This window comes from Cetorhinus maximus, chromosome 4, assembly GCF_964194155.1.
Source record: "Cetorhinus maximus chromosome 4, sCetMax3.hap1.1, whole genome shotgun sequence".
Lineage (NCBI taxonomy): Eukaryota > Metazoa > Chordata > Chondrichthyes > Lamniformes > Cetorhinidae > Cetorhinus > Cetorhinus maximus.
Window position 1 is genome coordinate 169,513,495 of NC_135882.1, and position 26,745 is coordinate 169,540,239.

A 26,745-nucleotide genomic window follows, 5' to 3' on the forward strand; every position below is an offset into this window, starting at 1 on the left:
AAAGTTATTTTACTAGTACATTAAGAGTAAAGGGATAACTTGGGAAAGAGTAGGGCCCATTAAGGACCATAGTGGTGGAAATTTGTGTGTGGAGCCAGAAGACGTAGGTAGGGTTCTAAATGAATACTTTGTGTCGGTGTTCACAAGTGAGAGGGACGACATGGGTCTGGAAATCAGGCAGAAGTACTGTGATATAATTGGAAAAATTAGCATAGAAAGGGAGGAGGTTCTAAGATGTGTGGCAGGCTTAAAAGTAGATTAATCTCCAGGCTCGGATGAAATCTATCCCAGACTGTTGAGTGAGGCAAGGGAGGAGATAACAGGGGCGCTGGCAATAATTTTCAATACCTCCCGGGCCACAGGAGAGGTGCCAGAGGACTGGAGGACAGCCAATGTGGTACCGTTATTCAAGAACGTGGGAAGGAATAAACTGGGAGCTATAGGCCAGTCAGTCTAAACTCAGTGGTGGAGAAACTATTGGAAGTAATTCTGAGGAACAGAATTAATTTACACTTGGAGAGGCAGGGATTAATCAAGGACAGTCAGCATGGGGAGGTCATGTCTGACCAATTTGCTTGAATTTTTTGAAGAGGTGACCAGGTGTGTAGATGAGGGCAATGCATTAGACGTAATGTACTTGGACTTCAGCAAGGCTTTTGATAAGGTCCCGCTTGGGAGACTGATAACGAAGGTAAGAGCCCATGGGATCCAAGGCAAATTGGATCTAGAATTGGCTAAGTGGCAGGAAGCAGAGGGTGTTGGTCGAGGGGTGTTTTTGTGATTGGATGCCTGTGTCCAGTGGGATTCCACAAGGACCGGTGTTTGGTCCCTTGCTGTTTGTGGTATATATAAACAATTTAGACTTGAATGTAGGAGGGTTGATCAGTAAGTTCGCGGATGACACGAAAATTGGTGGGGCGGTAAATAGTGAGGAGGATAGCCTTAGATTACAGGAGGATATAGATGGGCTGGTCAGATGGGCTGATCAGTGACAAATGGAATTTAATCCGGATAACTGTGAGGTGATGCACTTGGGCAGGACAAACAAGGCACGGGAATACACAATGAAAGGTAGGACCCTAGGAAGTACCAAGGATTAGAGGGACATTGGTGTGCATGTCCACCAGTCCTTTAAAGTAGTGGGACAGGTAGATAAGGTGGTTGAGAAGGCATATGGGATACTTGCCTTTATTAGCCGAGGCATAGAATATAAGAGCAGGGAGGTTATGCTGCTGGAACTGTATAAAACACTGGTTAGGCCACAGCTAGAGTACTGTGTGCAGTTCTGGAATCCGCATCACAGGAAGGATGTGATTGCACTAGAGAGAGTGCAGAGGAGATTTACTAGGATGTTGCCTGGGCGGGAGAGTTTAAGTTATGAGGAGAGATTGGATAGACTGGGACTATTTTCCTTGGAGCAGAGGAGGTTGAGGGGGGACATGATTGAGGGGTATAAAATTATGAGGGGCATAGACAGAGGAGATAGGAAGGAACTTTTCCCCTTGGTGGAGGGATCAATAACCAGGGGACATAGATTTAAGTTAAGGGGCAGGCGGTTTAGAGGGAATGTGAGGAAGAATTTTTCACCAGAGGGTGGTGGGAATCTGGAGCTCACTGCCTGAAAGGGTAGCAGAGGCAGAAACCCTCATAACATTTAAGAAGTATTTGGATATGCACTTGCGATGCCATGGCATACAAGGCTATGGGCCTAGTGCTGCAAAATGGGATTAGAATAGTTAGGTACTTGTCTGACCAGCACAGACTCGATGGGCTGAAGATGTGCTATGTGGACCTCTATGAGTCTGACCTTTTGAAGGGCAATGCTTGATCTATTAGCCTCCTTTCGATCATCAGCAAAATGATGGAAGATGTTCACAGTACTATCTTGCAGCCGTAACCTGCTCACTGATGCTCATTTTGGGTTCCACTGGGGCCACTTGGCTTTTGACCTCATTAAAACCTTTGTTCAAACATGGAGGAAAAAGCAAAACTCCAGATGTGAGGCGAGAGTGACTGCCCTTGACACCAAGGCAGCATTTGACTGAGTGTGGCATCACGGAGCCCTGGCATAATTGAATTTAGTGGGAATCAAGGTCATAACTCTACAATGGTTGGAGTAATTCCTCATGCAAACGTAGATGGCTATGGATGTTGGAAGTCAATCATCTCAGTCCTAGGATATTGTTGCAGGAGCTCCTCAGGGTAGTGCCCTAGGCCCAACCATCTTCAGGTGCTTCATCAATGACCTTTCTTCCATCATAAGGTCAGAAGAAGGGATGTTTCCTGATGATTTCACAATGTTCAGTACCATTTGCAACTCCTCAGGTACCGAAGGTGTTGCTGCCAACATGTGGCAAGGCCTGGACAGCATTCAAGCTTGGGCTGATAAGTGGAAGTAACATTCATACAAGGCAAGGAGCGACTCCAACAAGAGAGGATCTAACCATCTCCCCTTGACATTCAAAGGCATTACGGTCACTAAATCCCCCACTATCAACATCTGGGGGTTACCATTGACCAGAAGTTGAACTGGACCAGCTATATAATTACTGTGGCTGCAGGAACAGATCAGAGACTGGGAATTCTGAGGCAAGTTACTCACCTCCTGTCTTCCCAAATCCTGTCCACCATCTGTAAGACACAAGTCACTTGCCTGGATGTGTGTGGCTCCAACAATACTAGAGAAGCTCAAGAACATTCAGGATAAAGCAGCATGCTTGATCAGCACCCCAACCATTGTGTTAACGCCACTATTCATGGTGTTAACACCATTATTGCTATAAAATAGGACCAGATGAAGTTCTCAATGGACAAAGTAATGGGTATTCTGAATTATTGGTGCTTTTAAAAAGAAACTTACTTGCTTTTCCTGTAGTTACCACACAATTGGATTTCTATTAGCTATAATGTGTAATGGTCCGTCTGAAGCAGAAACATATGGGGCTGTAATTGCAGCAATCTCCTCCCCATTACTCAAACGGGGTACTGGTAACAGTGGAAAAGTTCGATTCCAGTCTCTGGCAATAATTTTGATATCATCCCACCAGAGTCGCATAGGGACTGATGGAACCCTGGTAGAATTTCATCTATAGATGAATTAATTTGTATTTTCTTAGAAGCTATTATTAAAGATGTCATTGGGCTCTTAGAAAAATTCAAGGCAATCAGGCAGAGTCAACATGGTTTTGTAAAAGGAAAATCATATTTAATCAATTTATTGGAGTTCTTTGAAGGAGTCACATGTGCTGTGTATAAAGGGGAACCATTGGATGTACTGTACTTAGATTTCCAGAAGGCATTTGATAAAGTGCCACATCAAAGATTATTGCAGAAAATAAAAGCTCATGGTGTAGTGGGTAACAAACTGGCGTGGATAGAAGATTGGCTAGCTAACAGGAAACAGAGAGTTGGTATAAATGGGTCTTTTTCTAGTTGGCAGGTTGTGATGAGTGGTGTGTCACAGGGATCAGTGCTGGGGCCTCAACTTTTTACAATTGATATAAATGACTTGGAAGAAGGGACCAAAGGGATGGTTGTTAAATTTGCCGACTACTCGAAGACAGGTAGGAAAGTAAATTGTGAAGAGGATGTAAGGAGGCTACAAAGTGACATAGGTTAAGTGAGTGGGCAAGGATCTGGGAAATGGAGTATTATGTGGACAAATATGAAATTGTCCATTTTGGCAAGAAGAATGAAAAAGAAGCTTATTATCTAAATGGTGAGAGATTGCAGAGTTCTCAGATTCGGAGGGATCTGGGTGTCCCGGTGCATGAACCACAAAAGGTTCGTGTGCAGGTACAGCAAGTAATTAGGAAAGCTAATAGAATGTTATCATTTATTGTGAGGGGAATTGATTCCAAAAGTAGGGAGGTAATGCTTCAGTTGTACACAGCATTGGTGAAACCACATCTGGAGTATTATGTAAGGTCTCCTTATTTAAAGAAAGATGTGAATATGTTAGAAGCAGTTCAGAGAAGGTTTACTGGACTGAAGTAAAGAATGGGCGGGTTGTCTTGTGAGGACAGGCTGAACAGGTTGGGCTTGTAACTACTGGAATTTAGAAGAATGAAAGGCGACTTCATTGAAACCTTTAAGATCCTGAGGGATCTTGACAAGGTGGATGTGGAGAGGGGAGAATCTAGAACTAAGAGTCACTGTTTAAAAATAAGGTGTCGCTGGTTTAAGACAGAGATGAGGGGAAATTTTTTCTCTGAGGGTTGTGAGTCTTTGAAACTCTTCCTCAAAAGGTGGAGAAAGCAGAGTCTTTGAATATTTTTAAGGCAGAGCTAGATAGGTTCTTGATTAACAAGGGGGAGGTGAAAGGTTATTGGCGATAGGCAGGGATGTGGGGTTGAGGTTACATTCAGATCAGCCATGATCTTATTGAATGGTGGAGCAGGCTTGAGGGGCCGAGTGGCCTACTCCTGCTCCTAATTCACATGTTCGTATGTTCTTTTGTGTAGCATCATAAAATAAGACAGTTTGTCGAACATTTAAAAGTGGAAGCCAAATTTCATGTGCTGTGACCTCTATAGCACAATACTTTTATCTTTAATTACTTTACTTTTGCAGAAAATGTTGTAAAAATGCAAAGAGAATTTTAAGTACTTTGTTAATTAATAATAATACTGAAAATGTGATGTGACTTACAGGACACAATGGCAAAACGCAACACTGTGATAGGAACGCCATTTTGGATGGCTCCAGAAGTGATCCAAGAAATTGGCTACAATTGTGTTGCAGATATCTGGTCTTTGGGAATCACAGCTATTGAAATGGCAGAAGGCAAGCCACCCTATGCAGACATTCATCCAATGAGGGTAGGTGGCAGTTTAATAATGGTCATTATGGCAATTATAAATGTAATTAGGGGCAATATCAGTTTTGCAACATAACACCTGAAGTAGTGGTTTTAATAATGTAATATGGCATGGAAACCAGATATAGAATTATATAGTATCATCGAACAGTTAATATATCATTTTATGATGTAAATTTACATATTATGCATTAAATATGAAATCTACCAATTGGTACATGAGAAGGAAAAGAACAGAAGGATATGCTGACACAGTTAGATGAAGACAGGTGTGAGGAGGTTTGTTTGGAGTATAAATGTTAACATAGACTTGTTAGCCTGAATAGCTTCTTTCTGTACTGTAAGTTTTATGGTGCTACTTTGTTTAACTTGCCATTTTCAGATTGAAGATCAATTGTGTCTTCATCTGACTCTGGAATGCGCAACACAAGATACCCCTCTCGAGGCAGCCATCTCATACTTTGCATTGATGCTGTGGGGTATAACTTTAGTGCTGTGTCAAACTGGGTTTAACAAGTGATTAGGCAAATTATTGTGCCTCCTGGATACATTATAAACTTGTCAGTCTTTTTTCTAATGCTTTGAAACCTGATGCAAATTTATCATCATGGCTTGGAACTTTGTGTATCCATGCTAGTTTAAAGTCCAATTTGAAAAATCAAAATTATATAGTTATGTTATGCTAATTTAATTGTCCTGGCTAAACTAAGTGGCATATTGATTGCAACTGTGTTGAACTTAAGGTGAGTTTTATACTCTGGGCCTGTTTATTGGGAAATCCTCTTAGAACAATTGATCCTCCTCCTCCTCAGATACCATGCCCAAAGAGAGCATGGATTGGTCCATGATTAATCTTGGCAAAGTTGCTGATGCCTTCTGCAGTATGGCTGACCAGGAAATTCACCTGCTCTTTACCACCTGCTATCAGGCGTATTGGAAGGATTTACAGACTATTAATTAACCTGTTTGGCTACATTATGAACACACCTTCCATGATCATCAAGTCCTGAAATGGAACTTGAATCCAGAGCTTATGGCCCAGTGGTAGGGACACTGCCACTGCGCCACAACACCTCCCAGAACAATTGATAATTCTTCGAAATAGTAGACTCTTAATTGACTGCAGAATTGGAAAGGAAATATTCTTGCCCACAGTTTTTTTCCAATTTCCCAAGGTTTTCATAGGACATTTGAAATAAGATAGCTGGATTTTCTTTTAGGTTATGAGTCCCCATCTTCTGACATGCTGTTCTATTTGTTTATCATGTAGAAATCTTTAGACACCACTACAGTTGTGACTGAAACAGGCATATTGTCCAACCAGAACTTGCATTTATACAGTGCCTTTAACAAGAAAAAAAACCCCTAAGCTGTTTGATAGGAGCATAAAAATAAAAATGTATGGGTTGGAAGCCTTCTCAAGCACAATTTTGGATAGGCAATAAATGCTGGCCTAGCTATCGATGCCCACTTCCCTGAAAGAATGAAAAAAGCTCCATTCAGTCTCAGATTGTGGCCATTTAGGGGAATGGAATCATTGGCACTGCAATGGAATTTTTGGTGGAGACAAAGACAATGACTTCAGTTTTCCAAGTATTTAATTAGGAAATTGCAGCTCATCCAGGGTTGGATGTCAGACAAACAGGTTGACAATGCAGGCAGTGGAGGATTTGAAAAAGGTTTAGGTGAAGCAGAGCTGGATGACATCAGTGTAATGTGAAACTTGATGTCATGTTAAGGATGATGCTGCTGAGGGGGATGTAGAGGTAAGAAATAGGAGAGGGCCTAAGATAGATCCCTGGGGGATGCAAAGTTGATGACGCAGGGATGGGAAGAGAAGCCAGCATAGGAAATCATCTGGCTGTGACTGGATAGGTATCAGTGGAACTAGGTGAAGGCAGTCCTACTCAGCTGAGCAACAGAAGAGAAGGATTAGAGGAGGGTGGCGTGGTTGACAAAAAGTTACAGTGAGGCCAAGAAGAATGAGGAGGAATGTGCACAGTGGTTGCAGGCACATAAGAATATCATTTGAGACTTTGATTAGGGCCATTTAAATGCTGAAGCAGCATAGATACTCAGAGGTTCAAATGGGGAATTTAGTGGGTGGGCATGGACCTGCAGGTGATAACCCATTGAAGGACTTGGGAGATGAAAAGGAAGTTGAAGCCAGGGCAGTGGACTACAAGGACAGTGGGGCCTTGTGTAGGTTTGTTTGAACTCTGAGTGATGACAGCAGATTTTAAAGAGAGGGTGAGAGTACCTGAGAAGGAGGAACTGTTTACAATGTCAGCTAACATAGGGCCAGGAACTGATGTTATGATGTCAACAGTTTAGTGGGAATTAAGTCAAGAGACAAAGAGGTAGGTCTCATGAACAAGATCAGCTTGGAGAGAATATAAGAAGTCAGAGAGAAACTAGAAAATGATGTGACGCCAAGCCCATGGCAGGTGGAGGACATTAGCTTGGTGGGTAAGGGAGGGATGTGGAAAAGACATCTGAATGAATGATTTCAACCTTGGTAGAAGGAAACAGGACCCTTAAATGATTGTAGTCTAGCCAAATCTGGCAATGAATGCCAAATCTAATTGTGTGTCATATGTCCAAGTTGTTCAAGCCTGAATCCTTTGGACTCCAGGGCGTGAAGATGGAAATCATATCAAGCAGAAAAACCATTGTGGGAGAGAGTAAGGGTTTTGCTACAACAAGTGCATCATAGCTTGAGCTGAGGGAGTGACTGAGCAGATGGACCGTTCCAAAAAAGAAATAGAAGTAAAAGGCTTTGCACTAATTCAGCAGAAGTGAATAGACGCAGAGGAAGTTCAAGTTGCAAAGGCATGGCAAGGATTAGGATTGACATGAGTTGGTTGTAAACAGGATAGGGAGGAGACAATAAGAGACTGGAATTTTCTGTCCCCGTTGGCATTGGGCGTCGTGGCAGGTGAGAGCGGACAATATGGTGGGAAGGCCAAAAATCGGTTTCACAACGTCGTGACAGCAGTTTGCGATCATCCGCTCTGCCTGTCACGAACCATGTTTCCTGCTGCTGGATGTTGGGAACATCATTTTAATAGATCTGCATATCATTATAAGCCTGCTTGCTGGAATCATCCCTCCACGCTGGATCATTCGGGAATCTCACTGAAGTGTTTCACAACTGTACATCAGTGACAACAACCTGGCAAGCTGTATTTTGCTCAGGACTTCGAGGTTTGTTTACCAACCTTTCTTCGGGCAGCACTCGTGGTCATTAGCGCCAGGCTTCAAAGGCAGCACCACGTCACTTTTAAGGGGGCTCACGGGCAGGTCTCTACCTTCCAGACTAGCCGTAACGCAGGGGTGGCTTTTCAATGGCTACAGGGCTAGGGCTTGTTTGGGGAAGCGGGTGAAGTGGCCTGAGGCAAGGGAAGAGGCTGCAGGGCGAGGGCTGTTCTGGGGAAGGGGGTTATCCCAGGGTATGTGTGGGGGCACATGTTGATCTGTGCAAGTGACCTCAAGTTAAAGAGGGCTGAGAAGGCAGTCTCCAGAGGAGATGAAGCCTGATGATGGTGTGAGGGTTTGTATGAGAGCGTGAGTGGTGAAGTCCCTTGAGCGGTCAGTGAGTGAGATGCTCATGAATGTGTAATGGCCTTGTGTGAGAGAACTTGGAGTATTGAGATGATTGCCTTACCCTGGCGGCACGGATGAGATAATTCATCTGTTTTTTGCACTGGATATTCGACCTCTCTTGGGTAACATTGGCACTGACCACCTTTGCCACTGCCTCCCAAGCCAGAGTGGTGAGACTGATGGGTCTCCTGTGGCTAGAGCGGAGTAAAGGACATTGCAGCGGGTCTCCACGGTGTCCAGAAGGCATCCCAGTGATTCATCACTGAATCAGGGGTGATGTGGGGGCTGCAGTCTTCTTGGCTTTTGGGGCCATGTCTCCACTGGTGCCCTCCTGTGCTGCAAGCATTGAGAAATATGTGCGCAGCTGCGGTTTAAATATGATGCCCTCTGTGAGGAAGCGGCATGGTAATGGCGTGATGGGCAAATCGGAAGCCGCCCACCAGTGAGACGGCGTGTTTCCTGTGGCTGCAAAATTCATGAAGCGGAAATGGGATGATATGGCATGAAAAGCTGCCAGTGCGGCCAGCGGGTGAAACGTCCTTTTTCCTGCCCACTACTGCACTTAGTGCAAATCTGGGACGATTCCGCCCAAAGATGAAGTCAGAGATAAAAACAGAAAATGCTGGAAATACTCAGCAGGTTTGTTTTGATGATGGCCAGCCTGATGAAAGGTCACAGACCTGAAATGTTAACTGTTTTTCTCTGCAGAGATGCTGCCAGACCTGCTGAGTACTTCTCTGATTTTATTACAAATTTTCAGCATCCACAGTATTGCTTTTGTGTTGAAGTCAGTGTCCTGTGACTTGTAAATAGAGGGAAGTCACCTTGTAGCACTCATCTGCTCAGATTTGGAGACCGGTGTGGAGGGTGAATGATTCTAGGAGATTTTATTTAAGGGGCAGAGTGTCAAGTGATTGGACTGCCAAATGTGGAGATCATATAAAAAGATTAACACTCGTGAATGTGACACATGCACTAACTTGCCATGTTGAGCCTGCATTATTAGTTAGAATTCATTTATGTAGTATAAATGCTTGTGAGGTAAAAGCAAATTTTTTGGCAAGAATTTTGGCCTAAGTCAAAGAAATTTCAGAAAGGTTAGTAGAACTGATGAGCAGAATGTCTGGGTTTAACTCTTGTAATGTTAAAACTTGGAAATGGTTACAAAAGTAGAAATTAGAAATTATAATAAATTCTAAGTAATTATTTTTGATTAAATTGGAAAGCTATGTGCAGAATTCACAAACAAAATAACAGTTAAGATTTGATTTTGATTGTAATTATGTCTGTAAATAGAGATGTTATACATCTGAGAACATTTAAAAAATTGCATTTTTGTAGTGCTGGATAAAAGGCGAGAATTCCAATGCAATGGGCTGTTGCAGTTGGGTATTTGCAAAATGCGGTCAATCCTGTAACAAGAGAGCTGTATGCCCATGTGCCTTCATGTTGACTAATATTGAAAGAGGAAAATCCATTCAGTTTTATTCTGTTATGGTTAAATTGTATAAACCTGCGTACACATCCTTGGGTATGAAATATCAGTGTGCCAACAAGTGCTTTTTAAATTAAGTATTTGAATGTGACATTTGCTACACATCATCTTCCAATATTTGTTGAGCTAATGCTGTTGGAAAATAAATTTTTAAAAAATCAAGTGGCATTTTATCCAGTGAGTATTTTTTCCAGTGTTATTTGACCTGACTTCATAAGAAAGCTTGGAACTGTTAATGTTTTTGTATTTTGTCATAATTAGGATATTTAATTGTCAGAGGCAAGCCTGAAAGCCTAAGCTAATTTTCCATGCATTTCCCGAAGCTAGTTGAAAGTTTGTGGTCTTTAATGCTAAACTGTGTAACAGTAGAATGCACACTGGAATAGTCTTGTGTCCTATTTTGCTCTAGGCCTGTTGGCATATCCACAAAGGAACTGAACTGTCAGTACACTGTTTTCCCAGTTAGCTACACTTGCTCTTGTGTGGAACCATTATCTACATGGGGTTCACTAGGCAGGAAATAGCAAATACAATAAAAACAAGCTGAGCCTCTCATCACTGTCAGACATTGCTACAGATATGCCATATTTTAAGAACCAGTTCAAGCCTAAGGACAGCAAAAGTTCAAGACACAAAAACCCTGAATACTTGTAATCGAAGGCTTAAATCTCGACATGGAATGAATGCAAGTGAAGCATTATTGCAGAAATTCTCCCTGAAATTTTGACTTGCAAATCTTGTATTTCTTTTGCCAGTTAAAGTATGAAGCTGAAGATGAAGTATGATGAGTAAAGTGAAAGCTTACATAGTATTGTTGTAAGATGTTTGCATGTTAGATGTTGCTGGCATTTCACCCAAACCTTCCTAGCTACGGTAATGCTATAAAAGATCTCCCAGACATGAGAAGAATTCAAACCAAACTTTCTTGTTTTCTTGAGAAATGTGCTGACTAGAAATTGGATCTTTGTATTCATAACAGAAAATTATGACTTTTCAATACTTCTTTCAACTTCAAGCATACTTGAAGTGTGATTTCCTTTTATTGAGCTTTTAAAATTGGCATGTTGGGAATTGTCATGCCAATTACATGGCAATTCTACAAGTAGAAATCTTGAATGAACTAACTTACAATTTCAGTGCTTTAAATGGCATACTACTTTAATAATACATTGGAAAGAAAAAGTGAAAATATTGTACTTAAAACCAACCTCTTTGACCAAGTTTTTGATCATTTTCTCTAAAAACTCTTTTTGTGGCTTGGTGCCAAATTTTTGTTTGCTAACACTCCTGTGAAGCAGCTCGAGAAATTTTCCTACATTAAAGGCACTATGTAAGTCCAAATTGTATATGTAAATAGTGAACAGTTGTCTAAGCACTGATTCTTGTGGCAGACTGCTTCCCATCTTTAGAGGTCTGAGTAACTCCCCTTAACCTTTTACCCTCTGGTTTCTGTTTTACAGTTTGCTTGCTATCCATTCTGCTACTTATTCCTGACTCCATGTGCTCTGACCTTAGTCATGAGGCTGCTTTGTGATATTTTATCAAAGTGCTTTTGAAAATCCAAATATATTCCATCTATTGTATTACCCTAGTCTAGTCTTAAAACTCTGCAAGAGCAAATTGTCTAAATCAGTGTTGTTCAATACATTAGCTATTAGCCACATACAGCTAATTAGGAATCCAGATGTGGTTAATTGCATTTACAATTTGTAAATAAAACATGAATAATCATTGGGTAAGTGATCTCGGTGATCATTTGCCCAGTGTGTGAATGTGTACTTGAGCCTTTTTGTGCATTATCTGGTAAAGTGGCAAGATGAAATCCAGAGTTCTATGAGTGTTTTTGACCTTTGAACTTTACTTCCTTATTTACTGAATGGTGTAGATGTTTGTAATGCATTAGACAATGTTTACAGTGTAGAAATAGGCAATTTAGCCCAGCAGGTTCATGTTGGTGTTTATGCTGCGCATGAGCCTTCTGATCCCATCAGCATATTCTTCTATACCTTTCCTTCTGTTGTGTTTATCCAGCTTCTCCTTAAATGTAACTATGCTATTTGCCTCAACTGCTTCTTTTGGTAGGGTTTCCACATTCTATAAACACTCCTGGTAAAGATTTTTCTCCTGAATTCTGTATTGGATATATTTCTAACTATCTTACATTTATGACCCCAGGTTCTGGTCTCCCCTGCAAGTGCAAATCTGTTCTCTATATTTACACTATCAAGCCATTTCATAATTTTAAAGATGCCCATCAGGTCACCTGTCAGTATTCTTTCCTCTTAAGAGTGTTTTCAACCTTCCCTGATTGGTATAATTTTTCAGTTCTGGTATCATCAATGTAAATAACTGTTGCACCTTTTCCAGTACTTTTGTAAACTTTGTGACCAACCTTTTCACGGGACTCTAAGTGTGGTCTAACCAAAGTTCTACACAAGTTTAACAACTTCTTGGCTTTTCAATTCTATCCCTCTGGAATGACCCCCAATTTTTTGCTACTTTTAACTGTCTTATAAACCTGCACCGTTACTTTTAGTAATTTATGTACCGCATTCCCAGATCCCTTTGCTCCTCTACCCCATTTAGACACTTATTTTCCAAGGAGTATGTGGCCTCCTTTTTCTTCAACCCAAAATGTGCCACCTGACACACAAATTTTTAAAATTTTAGATTTTCTCAATCTAGATTTGGATTTTCTGAACCTAATTTGTTAATTACATGCTTATTCTGCAAGTTGATGAATCTCTTCCTGTTTTTGTTGCAGTCCCCCTCTGGATTGACTCTAACCCCCAATTTAGTATTGTCTGCAAATTTTGAAATTGCACTCTCAAGTCCAAATTGTTGATGTAAATGGTGGTCCCTGCACTATTCCTTGTGGAACACCAATTCCCAAGAAACTTTGCTTTATCAAATTTGACATCAAGCCACATTAGGATATATTAAGATAGATGACTAAAAAGTGGTCAAAGAAGTAAGATTTGAGGACAGTCTTAAAGGAGTCGAGTGATGGAGAGGCTTAGGGAGGGAATTCTAGAGCTGAGGGCCTTGGCAGCTGAAGCCACAGCTGCTAGTGTGGATTTAAAGTTGGGGATGCACAAGAGGCCAGAATTGGATGAGTGCAGAAATCTTGGGTTGTAGGGCTGAAGGAGGTTACAGAGATAGTGAGGGGTGAGGTCGGAAGGGATTTTGAACGAAGATGAGAATTTTAAACTTGAGATGTTGCCATACCAGAAGTCAGTGTAGGTTGACGAGTGCAGAGGTGAGCAGGATTTGGTGCTAGTTATTTACATGAAGCAAAGTTTTGGATGAGTTATAACTTCCTTACTTTTGTGCTCTTTGTTTCTATTTATAAAGCCAAGCATCCTTTAACTTTTTTTTTGAAAGTACTTTTTTAACTGGTCTGCCACCTTCAAGGAGTTGTTGATGTGAACCCCTTTTTTTTCACTCCTTCATAGGGTGTGGGCATCACTGGGCAGCATTTCTTGCACTTCCCATCTCCTTGAAAGCCTCCCATTTATTATTTACTGTCTTATTTGCCAATCTTTATTTCCAATCCACCTGGGCTAGATCTCACTTTAACTCCCTGAATTAGTCCTCTCCGAGTTTGCATATCTTCACCTTTGATTGTTTCTCGTCCCTTTCCATAGTGCCTCTAAAAGTAATTATGTTGCAATCGCTGTTTCCCAGAAGCTGTTTCATTAAAACATGATGCACATGCCTCATTTCATTCCCTAGAACTAGATCCAGCACTGCTTCCTTCCGTGTTAGGCTGGAAGCAAATGACAAAAAATAAAGTTTTGTATACATTTTAGGAATTCCTTACTCACCCTACCATTTACACCATTTTTTGCTACAGTCCACATTAGGATAATTGAAGACCCCCATTCTCACTGCTCTTGATTCTTCAATTTTTTTATTGTACGTGAATGAGTAGCACTTTTATTCATTCTTCTGGATATGAGCAAACAACGGTGAAACTGATGAGCGGCACAACAAAACTGAGAAGGTAGTAGCTCAGATTTTGTTGGAGTGGAGAATCTCTTACTATGCCCCATTAAGTTGGACTTCTTCCCTTGCCCTTCAGCTTGAATATTTTTTTTGCTGTGTCCACGACTGAAAATGCGGACTGATAACATGGCATTTGGGACATTAATCAATGATGGGATCCAAGGTGTATCTCCTTAACCAATGAGATTTAAGGCTTGAGAAAAAAACAGCAAAGATGGAGAAGGAAGCAGTGTACTTTAGACTCAAAACAGGTACAGAAAGCAAAGAAAGGAGAGGGGAAAAAAGTTGAATGAAGAGGGGGAAAAAGTCAAAAAAGATTTACCTTTTGGCAAATAAACATCTATTAATGCCCATTTTTGCCTTTAATGTGCACTTGATGTATGTGACAGTTAAATATCATCTTGACTGATCTATTTCTACAGAATAAAGCCATCTCCTTGCATCTTTTTGTGTAATCAAGTAGCATACTGCCAAGGGCATAAGTATTTGCAATTTGATGACCCTAATGAAATGCTAATTGGGATAACAAAGTATGCAGTGATTTCCCTTTTATTCACCAGAATAAGGTTCCAATTAAGTGTATGAGCTCATCTTTTCTGGTCAAGATGCAATTACAAAGGAAATTTGAACCATGTATTTGAGTTGATGAATGGATTTTCTATATTTTGATTAATCATGCTATAAAGTAAGCAAGGATTTATACAGTAATTGAAAGATTGCTCTAAGTGCATTTATAGAACATTTTTAACTGAAGCTATTCCTTTTTTAAAAGTGAAATGTATTGGGTAATGATGTATTACTATTTGTATGTCATAGCTACTTAAAAGATTTTTATAATGGAAAAGCTAGGAATTTGCTTTGTCATTGTTAGAGCCGAATTCAGCTCTTTCAATAGAACTGAGGTCAAATTGGACTTCCATTTCAAAGTAGAAAAATATTAAATTAATATTTTATGTTCAGTCTTTGGCATTCATCTTGAAATTTTTATTCCAACATTGAGGTTCCATGGAAGAATGTAGAAGAGCATTTTAAATACAATTGTTGGGTCCTTATATGTTATAACTTCTGGTTCTACAATTTACACCAAGCCAGTGCAAGTACTGAACAATAGTTAAAAGTAAGTTGGCTGCTACCATGCAGTTATATAGGAAGCTCTAGAGACAGTTTGAAACCTGAAAATAGCTTTTGTTCCAGGGAGAATCCTTCAGCTTTGATTGCCTTGAAAGAATACAAGAACAGTACAAGTTAAATGGTAGATGATAGAAATTGCACTTAAAGTGTGGTTTTCAGTAGCAGATGGGCCTGAGAAAGTTTGCTACCCAAGGTGTTGAAGTCAGTGACCCTAAGACATGGAATTTGTGGTGGAGGCCAAAGTTAATGCTTTTATATTCATAACACTTCATCGAATGGTTACAGCACAGAATGAGGCAATTTGCCATGTCTTTTCATGCTGGCAAAAGGGTGGGACTTGTGCTCAGACCCTCATATGGCAGGACAGCATTGCACTTGCCAGTGGGGGAGGGGGTGTCTGAAAGAAGCTAGGCTTATAGGGTGGGGTCTGTTGTTGTAGTCTCGTTCTGTGTGTCCAAGGGAGGCAGCTGCATCACACGCATGGCAGCTCAACAGTCAGAGAAGGGACCTCGAGTTTGAAGCAGGGCAGGTCTGGCTGTAGGGGTAGGAGGTCAATGTTCTCTGAGAGAGAGTCGAGGGAAAGTGAAGGCAGATGAAAGATGGATGCTTGAGGGATGATGGGGGAAGGAGCAGAGTAATGTAGGGAAGTTTATGGGAGGGTGAGGGAGGCTGGATAGGATCCAGCTGCAGGGTCACAGTCTTAGAGTCCATTGACATGGCTGCTAAGAAACTGCTACCTTGCTGGAGATCAGGTGCGGCAAGGAAACTTTCTCCTTGCAAGAGGTCAGGTTGTTGTGGGAGAAGGCCACTGTGGGATGGGAGGAGTGACCCATGCAAGGGTCAAACATTCCCATTGGACAACTGCAGCTGCTGTAGGAATGGAAGCCATGTCAACAGGTGCTCAAGTCATTGCCTGACTTCTTCATACAGTTCACTTTGTGGATTGGCAGTGGGTCTCATTCACTCAATCTTTTGGCAACATTGGGTGGTGGAGGTGAGAATTCTCCAGAGGAAGGCCTTGGATGCACAACAACATAGGCCACAAGGCCATTGGCTAGCTCCAGCCGAGTGGGGAGGGAAGTTGGGAAACCAATCAAGGCCGTATTCATCATTGAAGAGCATTGATGCGTCAGTGTGTGTTCAGAATACACTGACAATCACCTCCAGGCTCCTGAGAGGCAATGTCAAAGATGGCTAAGGTTTTCCCAGGAGAGGGTTACTGATCTGTGCATTCTCTTATAACAAGATCTGCAGCTCCATGGCTTTGGAAGGAGCCCCATGCCAATCACCCTCAAGGTAACTATGGCCCTAGACTTATACAACAGCGGCTCATTTCAGGGTTCCATGGTTCAGGACAGAGGGCAATGGATGGCATTTCCCAGGCTGCAACACATGGCTGCATACAGGAGGTGACAAGTGCCCTGTTCAGAAGGGCCAATTAATTAACCTGATTCTGAACAGATTTTAAAATTTATTCTTTGAATGTGGGCATTGCTGGCAAGGCCAGCTTTTGTTGCCCATCCCTAATTGCCCTTGAACCAAGTGGCTCGCCAGGCCATTTCAGAGAGTGGTTGAGAGTCAACCATATTGCTGTGGGTCTGGAGTCACATGTAGGCCAGGCCAGATAAGGATGGCAGATTTCCTTCCCTAAAGGACATTAGTGAACCAAATGTTTTTTTGACAATCGACAATTGTTTCATGGTCAATTAGCTTTCCAATTTCAGATTATTAATTGAATTTAAGTTCCATCAGTTGTTGTGGTGGGGTTTGAACCTTTGTCCCCAGGGCATTAGCCTAGACCTCTGGATTGCTAGTCCAGTGACATTACCACATTGCCCCCAAATGCTGATAAACAGGCTTCCAGAGCAGTTGGCTTCGGGGCCATCGTGCGGTTCCCACAGGTACAGAGTGTAATTGACTGCACGCATGTGGCCATTAGGGCCCCCCTGGGAACAGCCAGCTACGTTTGTAAATCAGAAGGGGTTTCACTCCCTTAACGTTCATATTGTCCGTGACCACTGGAAAAAAAATTATGCAGTTGTGTGCTCGTTTTCCAGGGAGCTTTCATGAGGCATACATCTTGAGAAACTCCTAGCTGCCACAGCTATTTGATGCCCCTGCCATGCGCAGGGTTGCATCATGGGTGGCCAGGGCTATCCCCTCAGAACATTGCTGATGACATCATGTGTCATCCCCAAAGCCCTGCGGAGGAGCATTATAATGCTGCATGCTGTTCAACAAGAGCAGTCTTAGAGTAGACCATAAGAATGCTCAAAATCCTCTTCTGATGCCTTGACCAGTCCTGCGGAGCTTTATGGTACGAATCGCAGAGGATGCCCAGGATTGTTGTCGCCTGCTGTGCCTCACACAATGTGGTATTGCAAAGAGGGGAAGAATTGACAATCGAGGACATGGAGGAGCTGCTAAACTCTTGAGATGAGGGTACCTGGGAGGAATTTGAAGAGGAGGATATAAATCTCGTGGCAGCTCACCCAGCTGTCAGGGCCACACAGAAATGTGTGTCAGGGCTGTTGGGGACAACCTCATCTTCAATTGTTTTGACCACAAGTGATGCACCTACCTGCCTATCATTTCCTCATATACAAACCTCTGCCTACTGCAGTTGCTCCCACCTCTACCAGCCTCCATCTGGAGCTACCTCCCTACACATGTCCTCTACCTCCGAGAAGACCAAGGGGAGTGGACTGTTCTCACATGGGATGAAAAGAGATGACCACCACTCCACCCACCGAAGGATATGCTTGTTGCACTGACACTCAAGTCATTGAAGCTATCATGATTCATTCCTCTACTCCTTGCCTTACATTGTCAAGATCATGATTGCATGAGCAGCACTCCACTTCTCATGCTTGTTAGTGACCTCAGCCAGTCTGCTTGGTAAGTCATTTATGGGGAGGTCAGTAGATGCTGTATATGCACCATGTTGCACTGCCTTCAGAATACAAATCACACCCCTCACATTAACATCCAATAAAGACTGACCTCTGACACACTGCCATATTGTTACCTACAAAGGTGAGATGTCTCTTAGTACCCTTCATTCAGCAGTGACTGCCAAACTTGAAGCATGACAGTGCAATATGCCCTCTGAGGGAGGTCGCCCCAACAATGCACATAATGTACACAATAGTCACGTGAACAAAATAAATTGTGATATCCATATAGGTGTGCATACCATAACAGTGGCTAAGCACCTGTGCCACCATTGTTCCTTCAACACTTAACTTTTGTTTTACGATTATCACACCTTGTTGCTACGCCGACATCAACAGCTGATGAAGCTGCTGAGAGTGATCCCCTCTCTCGTGATTGCATGTGGGACATGTGACTGTCGCACATACTTAGAATTTGCACTGTGATTGCGTGTGTGTGGTGGCTCCCGATATGGTGCTGAAGTGGTGCCCACTTCCTGTCCCACCGTTGAGACCCTCACTCTCTTGTTATTAAATTCCACCCCTTGTTTTCCTGCTACTTCTGTATTCAGGTGAAGGTAGATAGCTGGGAAGAGTGTCCTGCAGTCAGCATCGCGGTGAAGCAGTCTGGGAAAAGTGTCCTGCAGTCAGTTCTTGTTGAAAATAACAAGAGTGACATCACAAGACAGCACAAGAGAGCGGCAGAGAGATCAGAACCAGCGTGAGTGCAGGGAAGCTTCAAAAAGTGACATCAGCACAAAGGAGAGAGCAGATTGGTGAGTAGTGGGTAAGTGCTTTGCTCCAGTTTGTTCTCTAGTTTTTCTTCTAGTTTTTCTCCAGTTTAAGATAGATTAAGCTAAGGAAAGGTAAGAGTTCTAGTTTTTATTTAAAGTACATAAATAATTTAACTTTTTTTACTGTACATCCGCAGTTTTTTGCTTTTATTTTATCAGCTTTCTCTTTGAACAAGATCACCAGACAATTGTGGGTTATGAAAGTGATTTTGTGCATCTTAATTCATTAATCCTGAAAGATATTTAAATCACCCCGTATAACAGCCAAATCTTCCTTAAAAGATGTAGGGTTTTTGCATTCACTACTAAACCTGAGAATCCATTTCAAATTTTGGCCACTTTGTGTGAAGAAGACTGACTTCCTTGATTTTGTTGCCCTTTGTAGCCTGGTAGCATATGCGAAGTTGTCCCTTTTGCAATGAGTTTCTGAATTCATGGCATAGATTTAAATTAGAAACAATCGTGGTTCCAACACAAATCTGGGGCATTTGCTCATTTGTTTCGCCACCTGACATAATTTCTGTAACGAGTGTTCATTGTTTCTTTTAATCCATGAGCCAATTTCCAAAGCATCCTGAATCCCACAACTTTTGAATTTACTATTAGCCTTTTGTATGGAGTTTTAACAGATCTATTTTGGATTTGTAGGCAACATATGACTTTGACTGCACTAGTGACTTTTCTCCGGAGCTTCAAACATTACTCTACATCTTCAGAGGCCCAATCAATCGATTGCTTGATCTTTACACTACTGTTAATGTGCCTAAGGAAATATTTCATTTATACTGCTGCAATACTTTGGGGTACAGTGTGACCCATAGCAGTGGGACAGAAAGCTTTGATACTGCTGCTGCTGAGAGTCTCCATTACACTGCAGCTGATGAGTCAACTCCATTTGTAAATGTTGTTGCTAGTTTTTGACTGGTTCACTTTTTGCTCCATGAATTATCTGACCTTAGTGGCGAGGGAGAACATGATAAAGAATGAGCTAAATGGAGATTAACATTCTATCACCTCTGTTTGCACTGGTGTTAATGGGTTGAATTCCCCAAATAATGAGCTTGAAACTGAAATGACACAATGTTGTGCATTAATTTGTGATGGCCAGTGCTTGGGATGGGGATTTTTTTTCTTGCCAAGAAAACCAAGGACCCTCAATAATTTTTTTAAAATGTATTCTTTCATGGGATGTGGGCATTGTTGGCTAGGCCAGTATTTATTGTCCATCCCTAGTTACTCATGAGAAGATGGTGGTGAGCCACCTTCTTGAAACGCTGCAGTCCATGTGGTGTAGATACACCCACAGTGTTGTTAGGAAGGGAGCTCCAGGATTTTGACCCAGCGATAATGAAGGAACGACTTTATAGTTCCAAGTCAGGATGGTGTGTGGCTTGGAGGGGAACTGGCAGGTGTTGGTGTTCACATACATCTGCTGCCCTTGTATTTTTAGCTGGTAAAGGTCGCAGGTTTGGAATGTGTTGTCTCAGGAGCCTTGTTGAGTTCTTGTGTGCATCTTGTAGATGATATACACTGCTGCCACTGTGTAAAAGTGGTGGAAAGAGTGAATGTTTAGCATGGTGCATGGGGTGTCAATCAATCGGGCTTCTTTGTCTTTGATGGTGTCAGCTTCTTGAATCTGCACAGGCATGTGGAGAGTATTCCATCACACTCCTGACTTGTGCCTTGTCGATGGTGGACAGACTTTGGGGAGTCATAAGGTGAGTTAGTCTCCACAGATTCCCTGCCTCTGACCTGCTCTTGTAGCCACAGTAATTATATGGCTGTTCCAGTTCGGTTTCTGTTCAATGGTTTACCTCAGGATGTTGATTATGGGGGATTCAGCAATGTAATATCATTGAATGTCAAGGGGAGCTGGTTAGATTCTGTCTTGTGTGGCGTTTGTGTGGTGCGAGTGTTAACTTGCCACTTAACAGCCCGCACCTGAATGTTGTCTAGGTCTTGTTGAATATGGACATGGACTGCTTCAGTTTCTGAGGAATTGTGAATGGGCTGAACATTGTGCAATCATCAGCGAACATCCCCACTTCTGACATTATTGAACCGAAGGTCATTGATGAAGCAGCTGAAGATGGTTGGACTTAGGGCACTACCCTGAGGAACTCCTGCAGCAGTGTCCTGGGACTGAGATGATTGACCTTGAATAACCATAACTATCTTCTTTGTGCTAGGCATGAGTCCAACCAGTGGAGAGTTTTCCTTCTGATTCCCATTGACTCTAATTTTTTCGGACTCCTTTATGCCACTTCAGTCAAATACTGCTGTGATGTCAAGGGCAGTCACGCTCACCTCAACTCTTGAGTTCTGCTCTTTTGTCCACGTATGGACCAAGGCTGTAATGAGGCCAAGAGCTGAGTGGCTCTGGAACCCAAACTGAGCATCAGTGAGCAGGTTATTGCTGAGTAAGTGCGACTTGATAGCATTGTCAATGACACCCTCCATCACTTTGAGGATGATTGAGAGGTGACTGATGGGATGGTAATTGGCCAGATTGTATTTGTCCTGCTCTTTGTGGACAGGACATAACTAGGCAAAGTTCCATGTAGCCGGGTAGATGCCAGTGTTGTAGCTACACTGGAATAGCTTTGGTTAGGAGCACGTGCTGGAGTCCCCCATCATTTGAGGTTGGGAATATTTGTGGAGCCGCCTCCTCCCCGGTTGAACATTTGACGTTCACTTTATGCCGATGTGAAAACTATGAAAGCAGCTGTTGTTTTTAACCATTTTAATGATAGTTATTTACACCAAGGTCACACTTATCTAACTGCTGCCATTTGATGTGATAATCTTTACTCTCATTTCTCTGAGATTAGAAGCTAATTAATTATATGATGCATCTTACCTGAGGGCTACAGATTTTGTTGGGCTTACTTTAGAATGCAATCAAAAGAAGGTGCTGGACTATCTCAGCAGGCCTGGCAGCATCTGTGGAGAGAGAAACCGAATACTGTTTCGAGTCTAATGTGACTTTTGTTCGGAACTGAAGAGAGGTAGTAATATGCTGGGTTTTATGCTGTCGAAAAAGGGGAGGATGGGCAGGTGGAGCAAAATTGAAGGTTGAGGATAGGTTACAAAGATGTCATGGAAACAAGGCAAAGGAAGTGGTGATGGTAGTATTAAAGGCATAAAGCATTGGCCCAGAGTAGGTGTCATAGCAGAGTAAAGGTCAGTGCTGTCTGAAAGCAAAATGGCAGAATGTGTTAATAACAGAATAAAGTTGAACACCTTCTGAAATAAAAACTGGAGAATGGATACAGACTTGCACTTGCGGGAAGGAAATTCAAAATGGAGGACAGAGTTCATGGGCTGAGTTTGTTGAACTCAATGTTGAGTCCAGAAGGCTGTAAAGTGTAAGATGAGGTACTGTTCCTCTAGCTTGCGTTGGGCTTCACTGGAGCATTGTAGCAGGCCGAGGACAGAAATGTGAGCATGAGAGCAAGATGGTGAATTGAAATGGCAAGGAACCAGAAGGTTGGGGTCATATTTGTGGACTGAGTGCAGGTGTTTCGTAGCATGGTCGCCCAGTCTGCATTTGGTCTCCCCTTTGTGGAGATTAGAGTTGGCATTTGTGTATGCAGTTGCTAACTCTGATGTCAAACCCTATGGCAGTGGAGAAATGTATCTTTTTGCTGGCTCCACTTTGAATTGCGTCATACAGCTTAGATATGAATGAGTGCATGCAGTTGTGCGTTTACTGAAGAATACCTTCAGCTCCAAATAGGGTCACCATCCTACCACAGCATGTCTGACTCTTTGGTATCAAAGGAAGCAGTGGTTCCCAATTTTTCTCTACTACCTATTATGAGCAATTGGTCCACTTTCTAGTCATCACCACAACCCTTATTTATGGTGAGCTTCAGCCCTTCAAGAGTCGCTACTTCGCCAAATTTTGCACTCGCCAATTCAAATGTGCTATAGGTTTAGCTTTTTGTGTGGCAACAGTGTATTCAAATTAGAGGGAGGAAGTCCATCACAAATTTCGATGTAGCCCACTCCGAAATTGAACCTGTGCCATGGGCCAGCATAACTCTAGGGTTAATAATGTGATGTGAACCAGTTATCTGGCATATATCCAAATTGAACAGTTACCTAAATAATGTCGAAGATCATCAGATTTTGTCATATACCATGGATGCACATTAACTAAGCTGTAAAATGTATTTGCATTTTGTTCTTATAGTATGCATTTAAACAAATTGAGTTGAAATAAAGGAACATTAAATTATTTTGATGTATTTTTACATTAAGAACTACATTAAGTCATTTACCTAAAAAAAGATAATTGACATTTTATGATTACATTAACGAAAAAAATTGCTGCTTTAAGTTGCAAATCAAAGCTTCATGTTAGTTTCATTATTTTTTTCACTGCACAAGGCTAAAAGGTAGCTGTTGTGATTTTGTGAAGAATTGTTAAATAAGTTCCTACTAAAACATTTGAATATTTATTTTTTCAGGATATGCTATGTAAACATTGCAAACTTCACAGATAATGTAGTTAATGATGCATAGTCCTGTATTTTGCTATCCTGCTGTAAAGAATACTGACGGAGGAAATAAAGCTATTGATTACAGATTCTGCAATTTTTTTGAAAACTGTTTAGCATGTCTTTACTGGATTAATGCGCCATTGATATTTCAGTAAATTGTTTTCATGCAGCTACTAAGAATTGGTCAATTTTAATGGCGGACTTAAACCGCACTTACTTTAATTGCTTCAATATTACAGTGGTTGACTGTATTTGAATATATTCAAATGATTTTTAAAATTATGATACATTATACTGTGCTTTAAGGGTGTAGTACTCTGTACCTGTTCAAAAATATAAACTGAACTCTGATTCAAGCTGACATTTACTGAAGTTGCATTGTTGCATTTTGTTCTTTTAGTATGCATTTAAACAAACTGAGTTTAAATAAAAGAACATTAAATTATTTTGATGTATTTTTCTGTAACATTTTGGATATTGACTCATGGTAATGAAGATTTCTTGATAGCCCCAACTCGTTAAACTGCTACGCTAATGCAGTTTTTACAACATCAAAGTTTGGTTAGGTATGCAATGGTTGATTCCTGTTTACATATGGGGATTGTAGAAGAGGCCAGAGTTGAAGGAACGGAAAGTACTAAGGGGCTTGGTGGGGGAGGTGGTGGTTATAGGGCTGTAGGAGATAACATAGATGGGGAGGGGATTTAAACACAAGGATGAGAATTTTAAATTGGAGGTGTTGTGGAGCCATAAGGTGATAGATGAGTGTGATAGTACAGGATACAAACATGTGAATTAAGAGTAGGCCATTTGGACCCTCAAGCCTGCTCTGATAGGATATGCATTTTGGAGTTTTGGATGAGCTGAAATTTATAGAAGGTGGAGAATGGGAGGTTAGCCTGGAAAGTATTGAAATAGTCGAGTTTGTAGGTGACAAAGGCTTGAATGAGGGTTTCAGCAGTAGATTGGCTGAGGAGAGAGCAATGGTGGTGGTGTTCTGGAACTGGAGGTAGGCAGTCTTTGTGATGGAGAGTATATGGAGTCAGAATTAAGCTAAGCTTGGGTTGATTACAAGGCCAAGCTGTAAAGTCTGTTGCAACTTTAAATAATGGCAATTATTGATGGAATTAGTGGTGTGCATATGGAGTTTGTGGTGATGGCTTTGGTCTTCCCAAACTTTAACTGGAAAAGTTAGCGACTCGTCCAAGATTAGATGTTGGACATAAGTCTGGTAACGCAGAGGAAGTGAAAGATTTAAGAGAGATGTTGGATAGGTCGAGATGATAACTTGACATCTTGCTACCTATAGAGATTTTGATTGGATCATTGAGGAAAATGATATTGGAGTTGGAAGTGCACACTGGAGGTGAGATTTTTGAACAGAAATCTGCCCAGCACAGTATCATTACAGTGCAGAAGGAGGCAATTCGGCCCATCGAGTCTGCACTGGCTCTCTGAAAGAGCATTCCACCTCCCTTATCCCCGTAACCTTGCACATTCTCTTTTCAGGTAGCAATCCAATTCCTTTTGAATACCTTGATTGAACCTGACTCTACCAGCCTTTCAGGAAGCTTGTTCTAGACTCCAACTGCCCTGTGGGTGAAAAAATTTTTCTTCACCTCACATTTACTCCTTTTGCCAATTAATTTGAATATGTGCCCTCTAGTGCTTGATGTTCTCTTGAGTGGCAGCAGTTTCTCACTTCTTACCCTGTCTGTACCCCTCAGGATCTTGAATTCCTCTAGCAAGTCTCCTCTCAACCTTCTTTTCTCCAAGGAAAAGAGCCCCAACCTCTCCAATCTATCCCCATAGCTACAGTTCTTCACCCCGTGAATCATTCGTGTGAATCTCCTCTGTACTCTCTCCAATGCCTTAACACCCTTCCTCAAGTATGGCACCCAGAACTGGAGGTAGTAATCCAGATGAAGCCTAACTAGTGTCTTATACAAGTTGATCATGACCTCCTTACTCTTGTACTCTTGCAGATTCAAGTTTAGAGTTCAAGATGATAGAAGTTACTTTAAGAATGACTGATATGTGGAAGTGTAACATATTTTCTATTTTTTATTTATTTTGTACTATTACGCAAAGACATGTTGTACAGATTGAATTAGATGAATTCAGCTGCAACTGTGGCTCTTATATGCTCATTTGCTGTCGGAGAAAGAAAACAGTTAAATATCTGAACTGGTATTACTTTTATTGACTGCTGTTGAAAAGATTGGAGAAGTGATGCAATTGTGAAAGCATAAGTATCTAGCTCAGATCACTGTTTTTGTGATTTGGAGAGCAGATATAAAGCTTCTGGGAACAGAATTAAGCAATGGAGCTTGGAGAATCACCCTGTAAGTGTGTCAGTTAGGAATTATGAACCAGTCAAAAGTGAGTATAACACTGAAAATGATAATTTTATAACAGCTGGCTGGTGAGTCTGGTCCTGCACTATATAGCCTTAACTTAACACTAATTAGCTGTCTCACTCAAACATGCCTAAGTGTGAAAAATAGAAAAAAATATCTGCCCTGGTGCATTTGAGGCACCATGGTTGAGCAAGTGTCCAGACAGCAGTACTTTTCATCCAACTGACCTGGGCAGGCTTGACCATGACACTTGGGCTGAGTGCAATGAAAAATGTTCCATTCCTCATAATTAACATCTCTCACCTTATGGTACAAAATAATAACCGAAGAAAAAGCAGTTTTAAGCAGAACACGTAGCATAATCAAAAAAGTGATGGCATTTTCTCTGCAACCCTGAATTCCCTGTCACATCAATTACCTCCCACCCTGACCTCTCTGTCTTTAGCCTCCCATGGTGTTTTAAAAAAGCACAATTCAGCCTTGAAGAATGGCAGCTAATCTCAGGCATCTTGGAGCATGTTGGCCCTAAAATTTAATTTCCGACCTTGAATTTAGCCACTTTGGCATCTTATTAATTTCCATTGCAAACTTGGCTTACTCTCACTGTATCTGTGCTTTGTGTCTCTTAATGGTAATTTCTCTCCTTAAATTTCCTAATATTTTTTTTTAGATGGTTGGAATGTCCCTTCAAGTTGAGCTTTGCATGAGCTGGTTTCAAAAGGATGGAGTAAAGTAGGTTTACTTAACAATTCTTCTAGCCAACTCCTGGACGTGGGAAAGGTCAGGGCCCAAGCCCCAATTTTCTGTTGGGGTAGGGGATATACAATGTATATTGACAGTGCATATATGTTGATGGCCAGGTTGGCTGAAAGAAAAACTGAGGATATTCACTGAGATGAAGTGATTAGAAATGAGACAGGGTAGCTAGAAGAACTCTTGTTTAAGGCAGGTAAGACATGACATATTCTTCACTCAGTATGATTGCACGGAGATAAGTACCAATTGAACTAGGTGAATTTGATCCTGGCAATTGCTCTGTATACACATCTTACTGTGAATATGCAGCTTATTGATTCATATCAAGCCATTGC

General features: G+C 41.5%; 1 protein-coding gene across 2 annotated transcripts in view; it reads left to right on the plus strand.

Moving 5' to 3' along the window:
- The window catches only part of stk3 (serine/threonine kinase 3 (STE20 homolog, yeast)), a 417,867-nt gene that overhangs the window by 139,804 nt on the left and 251,318 nt on the right, over nucleotides 1–26,745 (plus strand). For both annotated transcript variants that reach the window (XM_078541121.1, XM_078541122.1), the window contains one exon: nucleotides 4,653–4,820. In XM_078541121.1, the coding sequence (XP_078397247.1) occupies nucleotides 4,653–4,820 (168 nt within the window). The remainder of the gene's footprint in view (nucleotides 1–4,652; nucleotides 4,821–26,745) is intronic.